The sequence below is a fragment of the Thunnus thynnus genome, chromosome 3 (genome assembly GCF_963924715.1).
Source record: "Thunnus thynnus chromosome 3, fThuThy2.1, whole genome shotgun sequence".
Taxonomy (NCBI): domain Eukaryota; kingdom Metazoa; phylum Chordata; class Actinopteri; order Scombriformes; family Scombridae; genus Thunnus; species Thunnus thynnus.
In genome coordinates, this window is record NC_089519.1 from 767,340 (window position 1) to 785,324 (window position 17,985).

Here is a 17,985-nt window from a genome sequence, read left to right on the forward strand (position 1 = left end):
ACGTGTAAGAGGCCCCGAGACAAAAACACCACCCAGTTCCTCCTCCTCTCTGTGCAATGGGAAGTTTTACTATGAAATAATAGTTGTAATAATAGAATATCAGTTGATATTCTGTTTTTACATATTCTCTAATAAAATTTGAACTAAATTGGCAGAAACAATCTGAGACTTCTGGGTATTTGACTGCTTTGCCTGAGTGATCATCCAGCCTCGGTCTCGGTGTTGTAAAGGCCCAGATATGCTCAGAAACATTTAGTTTGTCTGATGTGCCGTCCAACCACAGCTGAGGGCATTAAATGTTTGTAGCCGTTCCAAAACAGCCATATTATGGCTGCTATACTCAAAAATGACAGAGAGGGGCGAGACACAATAATCATTTACATACAGGATACAGTGCACACTTTGAGATAGCCTCTCCTATAAGACACTCATAGTGTTGTACTTGTTTGTACATGTAAAGTGAAAGAGAGGTTCAAACCCTGCCTACTTTCTCACCTCCACACGCCTGGTTAATCACCGTGTGTAGTGGGTGTAAATGTCAGATTGTTGGTTTTGGAAAGCTACAGAAGTTGTCAGACTCAGCCCCACCAGTTCCAACACTGGGAAGGTGCTGGGAGACACGTGCTGTTCCACCATCTGATAAGCATTTTAGCCTCTTTATGTTCTCTAGCGCACTAAATCTGTATTAATCCGCAGCAAATGCACCGTTTACTTCTGTTTGAGCAATGTTTGCTAAAAACAACAGCGCCCAGCTGTTTTAGAAAATGACTTTTTGTTTTTAAAGATTGAGATGAATAGATTCAGAGATGAGTGTCACAGACAGGCGAGGGAAGATTAGACTAAAGCATTGTTGGTTTTGGTCTTCATCATCACACTCATCCTTTGATGTGTTGCTTTTAGGGACTCACCATGGCTCCAACACCGTAGGCAGCCGGGGCGAGTGCAGCATGGTAGGGGTCTGCCGTATAAACTCGTCCGTAGCTGTCAGAAAACGGACAATATATCAGACATAAGACAATACATTTAAAACACTTTTCTTGGTCAATGCTCTGTTTAGGTACTGAACCCCTCAATGATGTAGTGACAGCAGCCAACATCTCAACACACATCACCAAGTTCAGCAGGTGTTTGCCTGTCAGAGGAGGCTAAAGGAGCGCCGGACAGCCCACTCACCTGTCACTGTAAGCTGCTGCTGCGGCCGCTGCTGCTGCGGGAGTCGCTACCGCAGCTGGCTGGGCGTAACGATACGCTGCATAGCCACCCTGTGAGGAGGCGATGAAAGGGAGAGAGATGGAGGACAGCGAGAGGGAAGAGGGCAGCATGTGAGATAGAGGAGAGAGAAAGAGATATGATGGAAGGAGAGGTGGGACAGACAGAAGGAAGAGTAAATTCTTGTTAAAAGTTTGCTATATTTCCTCTACAAACTATCAGACTAGTAGTGAATCTAGAGGGGTTACATTATGAGAAAAACTGCTGAGAAGAGAGCGAAAGATTAACAAGCAGACAGTCAGCAAAACTGGCTAATCTGGTGCAGTATAGCATTCACAAGGATGTAGCTCAGGCTCTGTGTGGGTCTCTCCCTTCATGACTAACCCTGAAAAACAACATCTTTCAATTGTGCATAATGTGTTTTACTGTTTGTATCTTTCCCCAAGTGCATCATCTGTCCCACTGTGAGTTGGACATGGAGGGAGAGAGAGTTCATACCCATAACTGTGCCCCACCCCAGTTCCCCCATCAAAAACACACAGTTAAAGAAAGGGGAAGGGGTGGCAAGATGATTGCGTCATTATTTATGTTGAATGAACAGCTGATGAACAGACACAAAAAAACTACAGGTGTAAGAAGACAGTCAGCCAGTCGGATTAAAAAGGGCACACACACACACGCGCTCACGTGGCCAGCGACCAATCACTGACAGACACAGCATGCTTTCCCAAACTCTGAACATACAGTGTATTAGGCCAAACATCCCTATGAAAAAAAACAAACAAACGCACACCGCTGCATTCTACCCTAAAGGATCAGTCACGACCAAGTCCCCGCATTCAGGACCACACAGTTGCTGCTATGGGAGGAAGGCTGGACCGGGGAGGAGGGGGGGAGGAAGAGGAAGGGGCGCAGAAGGATGAAGAGAGAGGAGGTGATATAGAAACTGAGTAAGGAGGAAGAGGAGGAGACAGAGAGCATAGAAGCTAGGTGACAAACTACAGAAAAGATTTCAACTAGTGAGCGTGAAGTAAAGACGACAGGATGGAAAGAGCAAAGGAAAGGAAAGAAGTGAGTTTATAGAAAGGGAGGGAAGAGGAGGGTCTGGGGGGAGGAGTCAGCCTTGTAAGTATGTCTGCATGCCGACATTGATTCAGTTAGCATGCCACAGGTGAAACAGATAGGGAGATTCCTGGAAGGGGTCTGAATGAACTGCTGTTTGGCATCCCTCTGAATCTACTGGCTCAAATTTCAGGATTTAGAGTCATTATTCACTTATGTCTTACTTGCTTTCCTGTCTTGTCTTTATTTGTGGCGTTTCTGCTCGCAGCATCATCTTACTAAGACATTATGATATTCTCTGTGTGTAGTATATAAAGCTGATATACAGTAGGCAGGTTTCTTCTTAAACCAGCTTCTTCAGTGTGAATATTATGATGTAAAGTGAATATTTTTGGGTTGTGGACTGTTGGTCACGACAAAACAAGACATTTGAGGTGCATCATTGACTTTGGGAAACATTTTTCACAATTTTCTGATATTTTTTAGACCAAATGACTTAATCAATGATGAAAACAACAGGTGCAGCTCTAATCTTAGTAAAATGATCAGATGTTAACTGAACCGATCACCTGCTTTTAACTCCAACTATCCCAGTTTTTGAGAATAGTTCCTTTAAGTTTTCATTAGCTTAAAAGTCTTTTAAACATTTGTTTTTAATCTTATAGTTTGTTTTAATTCATCACGCCTCAACAACATGATGTATACATGTTCAAATGTAGGTGTTGTGGTGTGAGATGGTGAAAGTCTGTATGGACACTAGTGAAAAGACAGTTTACAGATAGAATTGGCTGCTTGAATAGAAATCTTTTCCTCTGGGCAGGTCTCTGTTTTAAAGAATGACTCGTGTTCAGCTGTTTACTTCCTGTTCATCCATCTCTCCGCCTGATGTTTTATGATTGTGACTCTGCTGTTGTTTATGATTTATAAATGCAGATTTCAACGTAATTCTTTTCTCCCCCTTCCGCAACTCCACCCATGTCAGAATCCAGTGAGTTAGTAGAAGAAGACAGAGAAGGCATTTCAATCTCAGATGGTCAATAATGTCTAGCAGCACGCAGTCATTGGAGACGAGGAGGATGCACACTGGCTCTCACACAGAGTGTGTAAACCCTACCTGGGGCAATCTGCCACTAATGTCCTGAAACACTAGTCTACAGAGAGAACAGAAACAGCTATTGTCAACCTGGTCACACACGCACACACACACCATTACACACACACACACACACACACATAGATACACACTCATAATCACATTGGTACAAACTCACAAATGCACAGAGACAAACCCTAGAGGAGTCTACTCATGAATGGACACTTTGATGAAACTGAGTGCTCTACTTGTCTGCATCAGATCTTCTTGTACATTTATATGCAAAGTGATGAGTTTCATCTAATTGTGATTTTAAAATAGCACAATTCAAGATTTGGTCATTAGGGCATAAAATGTCTATCTGTGATTAATCAAAACACCCAAAAGTACACGTCTCTATGGGTTTGGTCCGTGCTGTTTCACACTTGAAAACCCACAGGCAAGAGGGGGGAAAACGTAGGGAGGAGTGAGGCAGTAGAGGAGAGAGACGTATACTTACATAGAGATCAGCGGCACCGTAAAAACCATCCTGATAGGCCATCACACTGAGAGAGAGAGACGAGAAAGGAGGGAAAGAAGGAAAAGGAAGAGCGGTGGTGGAATGTAGAAACAAACAAACAAACAAAAAGATGGTGTGATGCGCCACCATGTGGGCATTGCAGAAAACAACAAACAAGAGTGACGGTTGAAGGGAGAGAGAGGTGAGAAAACGGTGCCAAACAGATTGTGAAAGGGAGAAGAGAAAGAAGGGTGAGATTATTACACACCGTGCAACATGCAAGAAAAAATACCACCTCTTTGTATAAAATATTCACTGAGTGTAGAGTGATACTACTGTTACATCCATTCAAAGTTCATACTGCTCAGTTTGACTGGAATGCAGTAAAGGATCATATCATTACCAGTTTAGAGGTACAAGGAAATGGTATTTCAGCTCTGCAAACTATCAATGTCATTATTTACATAAAAATATATTCAAACACACAGCATGCACAATTATGAAGAACTATTTTTAACTAGGTGAAGACATGCATTTAAGAAATATACTAAATATCATGTTCGTCTGTCTATGTTTCATTATCAGTAGCTGCTGTGGTGTAGTGATCAGGTTTTGTATATGTTAGTGTGTGTTTACCCCGGGTAGGTAGGGATGGCAGGCTGCGGCACAGCTGCCCTGACTGCGCTGTAGACGGGCCGAGCACGACCCCGCAGGTGAGCACCCCGAAAGGTCGCAGCGGTGGAGGCGGCCGCTGCTGCTGCTGCTGGGTACGGAAACCCTGGAACTGACAGAGAGATGAAGAATTAGAAATAGAAATAGAAAATAACTATTATTTTTGTGCTTTGTGTCTTCAACAGGCTCAGTAAGTATAATAAGTAGTAAGAAAGCTAATACCTGCTGTATTACCTGTATAGAGTTCAGGACTGTACATCGCTCCAACCATCGGACTCAACTTCCATCCAGCTGGAGACAAAACATCAAACATATATTTAAAGCACATCAGTCTGACTTGAGCTCTGCAATAATTCAATAATACTGTTGATTGATTTTCAGCTGAATTATATTATGATTATATAATCTCGTCATGTGATTGTTCTACAAATTTCTGTTTTCCAAAGTAAAGATTTAAAGTGAATTGTAATTAAAAACTAATAAACTTCATTATGGAAGTTTGTTTTACACATATGAAGTCATGTATAACAGTGGAACATTATTCATCTCTTTGTTACATGTGCTTTTATATATTTACCATGAAGATATCAGGAAATATCATGAGCCCTAGTCTAAAGGGATGTCTGACATTCTTTTCACTGTTTCTTCTCCTAATAAGACGTATAAAGCTGAGAGGAGAATCTGCTAATCGTATTACCATATGGTAGAGCAGCGAGGCCCTCTCCGTTAGAGTACGGGGTGGTCATCTTCTTGTTTGTCATCACTCTGGCTGTGGCATTATTGACCTGGACACCAGAGACAGTGGTCAGAAGCTCATTCGGCCCAGTTTAAATATGGAGAAAATAACAAAATGATGCAGAATTCAATCACATTAAAGTTTGTGTTGTATGCCTTCATAAATTAAATGCATTCACTGATACATAAGGTAATAAGGGAAATATGTCATTTAAGTGTGAGGTATCATTACACTTTAACGGCTTTTTTTGAAAAACTTATGACAGAGGTTAATTCTGTTGATGAGCAGCGATGGTGTTTGATGCATGCGCTTCTTTTGAAGGAGAAAGACATTGAAAACAAGGATCCTGGTGAGTAGTCAGGCAGTTTTGCACACAAACAATGCAACCATTGGCACACAGAACAAAGAAAACAACAAAATATTTCAGAACAAAGGCATTCAAAAAGAAATCCAAGACCATTATATTGCTACCTTCAAAAAAAGGAGGGAAAAAGAAGGTGAATTAAGCGGCAGATTCATCAGTTGAACACAATGCAAAAAAACATCAATTGAAGAGTTCATACACAAATTACACACAGCCAGTCAAGAGCGCATCACATCACCAGAGGTGAGCAAAACTAGCCAATCAGCAAGCATCAGATGCAGCAAGAGACCAATCAAAAAAGGTTTGCAGCCCTCCCAATCAAATACACATCATACAGAAGAAGGAGGAAGGGGGGGAGAGAGAAGGACAGAGAAAAGACAGAAATATAGAGGGATGCAGGAGGAGGAGGAGGAGGAGGAGGAGGAGCCAGTCCACATGAAAAGACACAGAAAACACATACATGATGTGGAGAAGAGAGAGACAGAGAGAGTGAACAATCCATCCAAATGTGCAAATCTTCTAATGAACAAACATGAACAACAAGATGCGCTACACACATACAAAATACATCTGACCGTTTGCCTACGTTGGATCTAACTGTACATGAGCAACGATGGAGAAATGATCAAATGGAGCAAGAACAAATACAGAGAGAGAAAAGTCTAGATAGAGACAGAGAGGATGGGGGATGCAAATATCATTCCTCAAAAAAAAAAATTAAAAATCAAACCATGGTTGTGAAACACTGCCAGGCATTCCAGATCAGTGTCGCACACCAGAAAAGACCTCGAAGCAAACAACCACCAACACACACCATCCAGAACCAAACTGATCCAAAAGGAAAACAAGAACACCTCTTTTAAAGAAATCAAAACAAAGTAAAGCTGCCTTTATCTGATCACTGGCACAAAGATGTGCTTTCCTCAGGCCTACAACTCATTTAATACATATATTAGATATGAAGAGTAGAATATACTTGCATCCTCTTTAGGGCACGCATATGTATCTGTTGTCTGGATGTTAAGTCTTAACAGCTGTACCTCTACAACTGTCTGCAGTCTACTTAGTGGTAGAGGAAGTGATGATGGAGTACTACAGTAACTATTCTCCTCTCTCCAGTAAAGCTAACATAGCACTCATGCTTCTTCATGCTGTCCCACTAAGGTGCAAAAATGCAGCTATTGGCTGACACACGACACAGAGAGATGACATAGTACTATATGACGTCATACAGATGACGAGAAAGAGAGTAAACTCATGCAGGATACAGCTCTGGAATTAAATGCTGAATGCAGTTAGAGAGGTGATTGGAATGAATGCATAAGAAGTGGTAGTCATAGTTGTTGCACTTGCAGATAGATGCAGTACATTCAGTTATACAAGTGGCCTTTATAATGCCATGCGGTCAATGGCTAATCTGGTAATCGTTTCATTCACCACCTCCCCAGTCAATCACAGGATTAGCCAATCAGGTTCTGTCAATCAGTCAATCAATCAATCAATCAGTCAATCAATCAATCAATCAATCAAGCTCCCTTCAGTAAAGGAGTCTTTCATTTGGGTGTTGGGTGCATTTTATTTCATTTGGACGGATGGGGTGGGGGGAGGGGTCATTCAAAGATGATGCCATGTGTACACAACTTACCGTTGCCAGGGAAACGGCGTGAGGACACGCGAGCAGTTACCGTGGAGACTGACAACAACAACATACAAAAATCATCAGGGAAATAGAGAAAATATATGTAAGAAAGAAATGATGAACCAAAAAAAAAACAAAAAACAAAACAGAAAACAAAACAGAAAAAAAAAACCGAGGTAATGAAAAGCAACCCCCACCCTATGGCAGAGAGGAAGTGATGTAACAGGTCACGTGTAAACAGTCACCTACAAGCATCAGCCATTAGACAACAACCTGTCCTCTACTGGTTTAAACCCGCTAACAGATCAGAAAAGATGAGAAAAGAGCAAACAAATGGAAACAGAAAATGTCAGAAATTTGAAATCTAACTTGAGAGGGAATCTAGCTGATATTTACCAGATTATATTCAAATAACTGACAAAATAATCACTCAAAAATCAAACTTAATCCCGTTCTCCAATGTTTATGCTACCTGACTACATCACAGGACAGGGACATGTACAGAGATATGTGGGAGGGATGGACAGCAGGTGCATATGGGGACACACAAACTGGGAGAGACGGACAGACAGACTGGCCTGGTGAAAAAAGAGTGGAGAGAGATGAAGGAGAACCAAAAAGAAAAAAAAAAAAAAGGAAAGGAGAGGGAACGACAGCTATCTATTGCATTCTCTTCATTTGTTCATTCTCTCTCCGCCCTCCATATTTTTTTTTTTTTTGAATTCTGCACACCCACACACAGAGAAGACAGAGAGGAGTGCAGGACATTCGAGACCATGCAGAGGAGCTTTAATAGCAAGTAAAAAATAAAAAAAGAAAGCGTGATTCAAAATCAGGAGCCAGAGCAAATGGCGAAAGCGTGGTGGTAATTTGATCTCTCAAGGCCATTTGCAACTAAAATCTGAGCTCATGCTGACAAATCAAAAAAAGATGTCACAACAAAATGCACTTCCATGAGATCTGGTGTTCTTTTTCAGGAGTGGTGGATGCAAGTGTGTGTGTGTGTGTGTGTGTGTGTGTGTGTGTAAACAATACGTTTGTTTTTTTTTTTATTGTTTTGTTTTGTTTTGTTTTGTTTACCATCCATCTTGCACATCTGAAATTAAACAGTCAGCCTTTTTTTTGAAGCATCAGAAATGACACCACACTTCTCACGGCAGGTCTCATTCCCCCCAAAAATACTGCCCCATCATGCATCAGTCTCTTAACACATCAAACATAAAAACTGCCAGGAGGCACCCGCGTAATATTACATGAAAGAGTGAACAGACGACATCTGACCTGATGATCCATCCATGCAACATACAGTAGCCTCTTACAGACACCAGCAAGCACTTTCTTTTTTTTGTTTTTTTTTTCAGAAAATAACTGAGAGGCTTTTAACTGCCCTTCCAGTCTGAAACTCAACAATAAACCAAAGATGGCCACTCATCATGATCATGGAAGAAGTGATGATGGTGATGAAAAAGGTGCAGGAAAAAAAAAACAAAGAAATAAAAGATCCTACATGCTGTGACAGAAGCAGATATCGTCAGCGACCGTTGTCGTAGTGACGTCTCACCGGCCATGCCTGTTGTGTAGCCACTCCACCCAGCATGCTTTGCAAACCACACAGCTTTTCAGATCAAGGTGCAAATGGACAGCCCACGACATCAACGACAAGAACAACACCAGCATAAACATAGACAGGAAGTGCCGTCAAAATAGACGCCAGTGTGCGCGGCACCACTGCACCATGCTATAGTGAAGCCAGAGGGGTTAGAATTGAACACATACAGCCATCCGGAAACCTTCTCTGGGGCAGAAACGACCAGAACAAACTCATTCTCATTGTCGGACATGGAGGGAAAACAGAGGAGAAAATGGTCACTGTTTCAAAAAAAGGGGGCGGAGGGTGGGGAGTTACCTCGATTTTACGTCCTTCCACCAGTGTACCATGAAGCTTCTCTCTGGCTCTCTCTGCATCTGCACTCGTCTCAAATGTTACAAAACCGAAGCCCTGCAAGCAAGGAGAGGAGGAGGGGGGGGATGGAAAAAGAAAAGGAGGGGGGGAGCGAGGGAAGGTTGAACATTTGCTGGACTCATTTATGTTGGAAAAACTTTGAAACTGTGTGTTTTTTGACTTCCTACCTTGGATCCCCTTTCATTGAAAATGATCTCCACATCCAGGATTTTGCCAAATTGCTGAAAAATGGAAGAAGAAGAAAATGAAGATGGAAGAAGGAGCATGTGAGTCAAGTACTGCATCCTGCCACAGGGTGTCAGCACTGTTCAACCATGATGAGCTGGCACCGAGCCAGCTCTGGGAGTCTTTTCTTCCAGCAGATCTTCCTCTGCTCTTTTCTCTGCACCACGTTTTAGAGACATTCCTCTTACAAAACAGCCGTGCACATGGCCAGATTTTTAACACCTGAATGCCAGCTGACATCGGACTTTCAGTCAAACAGGATAAAAAACTGATTCCTTTTAGATGAACAGATATGACGCAACCTTATTTTTCATGTGAGATGTCACTCAAGGATAATAAGAAATGATTTGTTACTGAAAATTACAGGAAAATGAAATCTGAGTCAGAGTGCTGACGTCACCAGATGGCTTCTTTGACTCATTATTTTTACTAACTGCATGCTTTTAATCCAAAGCTACTTTTCTGGGTTATTGTTATGCAATGATGCCGAATATTCCGGCTCACATACCCCAAACATCTGCCGTAGGTCGGGGTCTCGGAAGCGAAAGGGGATGTTGGACACGTGGAGGCGTTTGGGGGTCCCCTTGGCATCTGAATCATCACCGATGCTCCCTCCACCACCTCCTCCCCCCGAGCCGACCCCTGACTGGCCATCAATCTGAGAGGACCCGTCTGACTGCTGAAGGGGCCGAGGGAGGAAACAAAGGAGTGCATTAGATGACAGAAAGGTTTTCCACATGTCATACAGTGTGGTAACTTTAAATAAAATATAACAATCATGATTTCACACAATGTACCATCTTTAAAGAGCTCATGTTGTCCAGCCAACACTTCAAAATCAGAAGATATTTCATTTACAAATATCTCAAAACAGAGAAAAACAGGAAATACTTTCATTTAAAAACCTGGAGCTGGTAAATGTTTCACATTATTTCTGGTTGTATTTAGTTATTTTGTTGTGAATAACTAAGTGTGATGTGTTTTGTGGCACCGTTGATGGGATTTTTTTTTTTTTCATGAATTCACTGGATCAGCCAGAAATAGATGGTGAAACCTGTAAACTGTATTGATGAATCAATGATGATTAATTCATCATCAAAAAATTAATTGATGTAATTTATCAAGCAAATCCAGTTTTTCCTGCTGCTTCTGTTTTATGATATTGCAAATGGAATATTTTGGGGGTTTTACACTGAAGTAGGGATGCACCTCTTTCTCTTCAGATACTAACACGTCTTTACTGCATGGAAGTCATTTCCATCATTTTCATGTGAGGTAACATGAGGCCAGTGATTACTGCAGCCTGCTGTGACTGAATCTTATCATGATGTTTATAAAGAAACTGGTTTGATTGGTAATTCACCACCATTCACTTCATAAGACCAGCATCAGGACCAACACACATCCAGCATTTTTCATCTGTGGAATTTGTTCCCTACGGCTCTGAAAAATGAGCATTTTCCACTATTTTGGACGTTTCACAGCCTAAATGAATAATAGATTCATTTTCTAAAAATTGTCAAGAGATTAAAAAATGTTCCTAAATGGATTTTCCAGAAAGTTTAATATACAGTATCATTATATACCGTATACTGATAGTGACATTAAATTATATGTATGTATATATATATATTTAATCAGAGTCATTATCAGATTGACTGGTTATCAGAGAGGTTTATAGATTTTAAACTGGTTTCCAGTTCAGGGTATCGGCCGCTCCGGTGAGTCTGGGTATCAGATCAGAGCATCTTTTTAGATTTTTTATGAAACAGTTATTCCTCCACACTCTTATTCTCAGCGCCGGCTCAAAGCGAAGACCTGATGTGGGCTGCGCAGAGGAAGAGGCTGGCACTCACTTGTGCGCTGAGGCTGTTGGTGGCGTTGGCGGCGCTGTTCGCTACTCCGCCGGCTTCCACGGGGCCCTGGACGGCCCCCGCTGCGTACAGGCTGCCCCCGTAATCCAGGGTCAGGCCGTTCTGGGGGGGCGGCGGTGGAGGTGGAGGGAACGCGGAGAAGGGTGGAGGTACGAGTCCGTCCTGGCCGCCAGCACTATCCTGAGAGCCCTGAAGAAGAAAGAGAGAGAGAGAAAGGAGTGAAAGCTAAGTAGCCGGCTGGCGAAATTCCACCGTATCTTTTACTGAGAGCATCACCCAACCACACAGAGACCACTTTCCCATGAGCCTCAGTCTAAAAGTCATACAGGCATGGATATTATATTTCCATTTCCCCGTGTGTGTGTGTGTGTGTGTGTGTGTGTGAATGCGTGCATGTATCTACACCCCCCATGCATTAAATATTCACTGCAGCCACATCTATTATTGAGGGTCAGATGCTTCTATGCTCAGTGTTGTACAATGGTGAGTGTCTAACGCCTGCACACACACACACACACACACACACACACACACACACGCCTCTGCACACAAACCACCTCTGACACGCAAACACCCACACACCTAAACGCTCACACAAAGGCCAAATGTTAGTGAGGAAACCTGCCAAAGTATATCGTGCATATTATTACCCCAGAAAATACTTCTGTAAGTTACTGACACTCGAGCGCGTAGGAGAACAATACAGACACCCACAAACACACAAACACGACACCGGCAATAACAACGCACACACACACGCATTCCTTGCTGTTGGCAATGGGGCATGGATACCCTAAATGGTAACAGAGCGTGGAGGGAGACAGCAGGGACAGGAGAGAACAGGGGGGGGGGGATGGATGATAGAAGGTGATGACTGATTGAAGAGGCATGGTCGGCCTGTGATCTATATACCATCACAGTCTTTCAGATCTTTTTATAACTCTAATAACTGCCCTGGATGACCAATCAATGATGTGCTGCAACATACTGAGAAGATCTTTCAGTTGTGGTTTTAGTTTGTTGACAACATTCTAATATATTTATAAAAATACAGCATATCAGTCAGAGGCAGAATGATAAAAGTCCTCGTTCATCCAGACGGAGACGGACATTCAGCAACATTAAGATACACCTGAATTATTAGAAAACAAGAAGTAAACATCTAGAAACAAACAAACAATCACTTCAATCTTTTCAGAGAGCAGACGAGGTAAAAAGTATCAAAAGGCACCAAAAAAACATTTCATTAAAGAGTAATGGTTGTGAAACAAGTTGAAGATGCAAATATCAATTCATTAAAAAAAAAAAATGAAGATATTATAAGGAAATAAAATCTAGCAGCCACTGTTTAGCTGCTTCTTCTTAATCTCATCATCATCATATTCTCTTTAACTATTACTATTATTATTAACATTAGTAGTAGTAGCGGTGGCACAAGGAGCAGGCTGTAATAATAATAATAATAATAATAATAATAATAATAATAATTCATTAGTAAAGGTAATATTTTCCTTTTTCCATCACCAAAATGATATCACCTCTACAAAGACTTCATGCTCAATAGACATCTGCTTGGCAACATTGACTTTGTGTGTGTGTGTGTGTGTGTGTGTGTGTGTGACAGGCCGCAGCGATGCCCATCTGAGTTGCACAATAGATCTGTGTCCCTTTGGGAGTGTTAAAAGTGTGTGGGAGGGTGTGTATGTATGTATGAGTGTGTTTGTGTGTGTTTGTGTGTGTGTTTGTGTGTGTGTTTGCGTGCATGCCATCTGTCTCCCAGCTTTTGACCTTTCTCGGCGTCACACCTGTGACACGGTAGCCGAGGCCCCGCGACTCAGTGACAAAACCAGCAGGATGCACATGGTCGACACGGATCACATCGATATCATGACAGGAGAGCAGCTACAGCAGAGCTGCGTGGAGTCGACACTGATAAACCCACATAGATGCTTTTTGTATCATCAGGAATATAAATATAAAAGATTCAAAATAACATGAAACTTTTTGGAATTTATTCAGTTCAATTTTTATATTTAACATATTGTCATGATGAGCACATGAGCAATAAGCATCTTTATTTTGAATCAAATTTAAACTTTAATCAGTTTTGCTAGTTGGAGGTTATTTATAAGGCGACTTTGAACCCAGAACAACCTTTAATAATCTAAGTGTTTTGTCTCTCACAGATGCTAAAATATTTTATTAAATGTGAAATTTTAAGACAATGCCAACCCTCCTGAGCCCTGTGCTGGATGAGATCGATAAATCTATATAATTAAAAGGACTGAGAAATAAATATGCCCACAGAAATAACAGTGCCATGGCTATTTAACAGTTTTATTAAAACCTTGAATTGTGCAGATATAATTACTTCCTAAGTGCTTTCATGATATCACTTTTCATCTTTTAAATTGTTTTGTTAAAACAAATTCACTTTAGTGACGTCTATGACATCATTTTAAAAGCACTCAACCACAGAGCAACACTAGAAATCTGCACGTTCATATTCACAATCCTTAAATGTTTTATTTGTATATTCAATGAAAAGACAATTCCCTGCTTTACCTGGAAGCTCCTCCTCTTATTCCTGACCATGTAGGAGCAAAGGGAACAGTACCAGGTGTTTTCAGAGTTTCCTGTTTACATACTGTGCAAACATGTTCATCATGTATCTCAACACTGTAACCTGGCTGGTACCAAAATGCGTTGCCTTCCTCTATACTGCACATATTCTGTCTGAGCTGCTGCTGCTGCTGCTCTCCTGCCAGGTGAAGAGTCTCTGCCGCTGCCAGAATAGTAACCATGTTCTCCATCTTCAGCGTCCTCTTCTCTGGTGCCTGGCACTCCAGCAATACTGTCCCCAGATTACTGACCACCGTGTCCAAGTTTAACTTCATTCACGTTTTCAGGAGGCAGCTGTGTCCGCTCATTTAAACCCTGCAGCTGTATGAACATCTTCCAATCTCGTCCACAAGCAACTGAATTAAGATTTTGCTGTGTGATAACATCCCTCACATCCCTGCCTGCCTCCGTTTTTATGCAGCAGCACATTTGTCATATAAACACGGTTCTCAGAAAAGTTATTTTTAATGTCAGTGCTGCTAATATGACTTGTGAGGGTTTTGGTTACATTGTACAAAAAAAAATACTTTTCATTTACTAAGAGACAGAATAAACTCTGGATAAAAACTTTTTCTATACATCACTGCTGCCTTCTTTTAATCTGTTGGCTGTAGCAGTAGTAATAGTAGTAATAGTAGTGATCATTTTATCATCTAATGAATGCTGCTTAGACCACAAACTCAAAATTAAGACTAGAAACTTGTTGTGCAAAATTCATTCTATGGTGAAAAAACACCAGATCCTCTCTGTTACATCACTGATGGTAATAATATGAACACATCCTGAATTCATTATATTATCCTCAATTCAGATAGCCGCAGGAGAAAAAAAAAACAAACAAAATATGCTAAATGATACGCTGGATGACCTCACCTTGCAACAGCCCATCCTAAATTAACAGTGAAAATGATAGCGGGTGGAGCGAGTCATTCTGGGTCACCAGGTAGGAACTAACCTGGATGACAAACAGAAATAGAGACCTGCTCCTGTGTCTTGGTAGAAAGGGAAAGTTGATCACCCGGCTTGGGTCAAATGGTGAAACGGGAAAGGTAGAAAGGGAACGACATCCTGGCAGCAATGTGGGAAATGTTTCTGTATGTAGATACAGATATGAAACTTTATTTTTATCCACAGTGAAAATGGCTCTGAGGTAAACTGTGGTTCAGTCCAGCAGTGTGGTTCTGACTGAAATGTCTTCAATATTAGATCATCTGGATGAAATTGAGTCCACACATTCAGAATGAATTCTAATAACTCTTCATATAGTGCTATCATCATATCAAACTTGTCGAGTACTTTTGTTTAACACATGACATTCAAATGAGCTAATTAGCAAATGTTAGCGAGCTAAAACGCTAAGCTAAGATGTTGAACTTGGTAAACATTACCTGCTTAAAGGTCAGCATCTTACAACAAACTCACTGTGAGTCTGTTACACTGCTGACATGAGGATTTAGCTGAGAACAGCCCTGTGTGTGAGTACAGCCTCTCAGAGCCGCAGAGCACGGCTGTGAAACTCTTGTTTAATATCTGAAGCTATCATGCTGCAAAATTAATTGCTTTCCATGGGACAAAAAGCCTGGCACTGGAACAATAAGCAAAAATAAAAGGAAGGAAAACATGTGAGAAAACCCTGGGAAACTTGACTCAGAGAGGAGTTCCCTTTCATTATGGTTGGTGCAGGGAAACAGAGGAAGTGCAAAGACATTCTACCTTTTGTCAAAATTGTTGGTAAAACAACGATCCTACTCGGCGTCGATGACTCACGACACAACTCACTCGACTAAAGATGACTCAATCTTGGACTTGACAACTTGTGATGCAACTCAAGACAGAAGGAGAGTGATTTGGACTTTAATACTGTACACTTGGGACTTCGAGGATTTGATATCTTGGCAGCAACACTACATATTATTTCTTCAGTCTAGCCTGGTCTACCAGTGATCAGATTCATATCCCTGTCAGTCATAACATCCTCCTGATTGTTGTTGCTCATGCACCAAAAAAAACAGAAAGAGACCAACAGGGGAATGGACAACCCCGGCTGTTGCTGCTCCTTTTGCCAGACCAAAATAGAAGCAGGAATACAAGCCAAAAACAACCTTGTATTTGTGTTCGATGACTGGCCTTTTCAGAGGAGATCCATTTTAGCCGCATCTCAACAGCCTTCTCTTTACCTAACACACTGTGTCCACAGCCTGGTATCTACTAAAATAGTGCGTGCTTGTGTGCAGCTATGTTTTTTAAAAACTAGTCAAGTTCTGGGCCTTTAGCTGACTGTGAGTGGCCTTTGTGACTCGCATCAGGATAAAAGCATCTACTGAATAAATGCACATAGATGGCAGGATAAAAGCAGGCACACAAAGACAGAGAGGGAGGGTTTTCTTGGTCAATTTGAAGAAAAGTGCTGCCCTGTAGACAGGCAAACTGTATGCTGTGCATTTGTGTCAGCACTCAGGTTTGTGTATGTTTTGGTTTGTGTACATGTCGCGTGCGTATCAGTGTGTGTATGTGTGTGTGTGCGTGTGCGCTTGTGCATACGCTCCCCTGGCGTTAGGGCGTTAGGCGTTAAGGGGTTGTGTAAGTGTATGCGTTGGCCAGGCAAAGCCAGTGACTCAGAGCGGTAGCTGTAGCTGGCTTACTTTCGGGTCAGTTAGCAGCGGCAAGTGTGTCTGAGGAGGCATGTTATAAAATGTGCTCGTCTGCAGCAGTCTCACTATGCTACAGGAGGAGGAGAGAAGAGGATGGCTAAGAGCTAACTAGGGCAGCACTGGGTCATTTCACATGAATAATGACATTTCAGGATCTTACTTTCTTGGGCCTCCAGCCATTAGTCTATAGCCTAATTCAACAAACTTGACGGTGGAAATTGTGATTCATGTAGTTAAGCAGCGGCTCACATTTTGGCTCAATAATCATATTAACTGGGGAAGTTGTGTTCAGTTCAGATTTTGGCTTTTGACTCAGCATTGTTGTTATCCGAGCTTCAAACAGCTGGAGAAACGTTTACTCCGTGTCTGCGGCATACCGATGAGCCAGGAGACACCCTCTTGTTAAATTATTCCATCCCACATCAACCCCCCTCCTCCTCCATCACTCTTCCTCCTCCCCCTCTTGCTCTTCTCCGCTCCTCTTGCTGCTGCTGCTGCTGCTGCTCTCCCTTTCCTCCCACTCTTTCTCTGCTGTGTGCTTCGCTTCTTTACGCTTCATAAAATCCAGACGGGACCCCTTGCATACGTCCCGCCCCCACGCATGTCAATCAAGCTCATTTGCCTCATAGCAACAGGATATCAGTGGCGTCCCGGCTCCTCCTCCCACACTCTTCTCCATCTCCTTATAGGGTAACATGTCTGCTTGTCAAACAAACCCCTCCCAATCCACCCCCATCCTTTTCCTTGTAGGGTCTCACGTCTGGTTCCCCTTCCTCGCACGCGATTCTGGATGACTCCCCCTTCAACATGCATGTGCACAGGGATATGCACATGCATGCACAGGTCTGTACACATACACACTCACTATCACTGACTTTTCCTGTCATCTCCCCTCTGGCTGTGTCAATGGTCCGTTCGGCTCCACTGCAGCATTTTATGAAAGGTAAACACTCCAAAACAAAAAGATGATGACATTATTTGTCTAGATTTACTCCTCATTAAAACCCGCACGCCACCCCGAACAAACACATGTGCAGGTGAACACACAAACTGACAGACATTTATTTACCCAACACGGACACGCCTAATGCATTAGGTATGACCATGAAACGAGCTAGGCTTGTTTAGAGCTCGTCGTGCAGCGCTTTGTGATAATAAAATACTCAGCTGGTTGTCCAGCGTGGTTTAAAAATGTACACAAGCCAGCCGTATGACACTATTATCAGTGTCAACCGCACCATCACCAGGAGTCAGCGAGGGCAGCCCCTATCCATTTCAAAGGCAGGTTCTTTTAAAAGCCACACAGATGCCTCACAGCGAGTGCTTTTAAAGCTATTAGAGATGCAAATAGCTACTAAAGAGGCAGAACCATTATG

At 42.1% G+C, this 17,985-nt stretch overlaps 1 protein-coding gene across 5 annotated transcripts in view; it reads right to left on the minus strand.

Moving 5' to 3' along the window:
• Positions 1-17,985, minus strand: part of LOC137173791 (RNA binding protein fox-1 homolog 2-like) — a 34,068-nt gene that overhangs the window by 3,235 nt on the left and 12,848 nt on the right. For 2 of the 5 annotated variants that reach the window (XM_067578869.1, XM_067578895.1), the window contains 10 exons: positions 11,319-11,525; positions 9,971-10,141; positions 9,405-9,458; positions 9,181-9,273; positions 5,233-5,320; positions 4,758-4,826; positions 4,500-4,647; positions 3,864-3,909; positions 1,174-1,262; positions 909-981 (listed from right to left, as the gene is read on the minus strand). In XM_067578869.1, the coding sequence (XP_067434970.1) occupies positions 909-981; positions 1,174-1,262; positions 3,864-3,909; positions 4,500-4,647; positions 4,758-4,826; positions 5,233-5,320; positions 9,181-9,273; positions 9,405-9,458; positions 9,971-10,141; positions 11,319-11,525 (1,038 nt within the window). Of the gene's footprint in view, positions 1-908; positions 982-1,173; positions 1,263-3,385; positions 3,423-3,863; positions 3,910-4,499; positions 4,648-4,757; positions 4,827-5,232; positions 5,321-9,180; positions 9,274-9,404; positions 9,459-9,970; positions 10,142-11,318; positions 11,526-17,985 lie in introns of those variants that run through there. The other 3 variants (XR_010925240.1, XM_067578877.1, XM_067578883.1) reach the window with 3 other exon arrangements.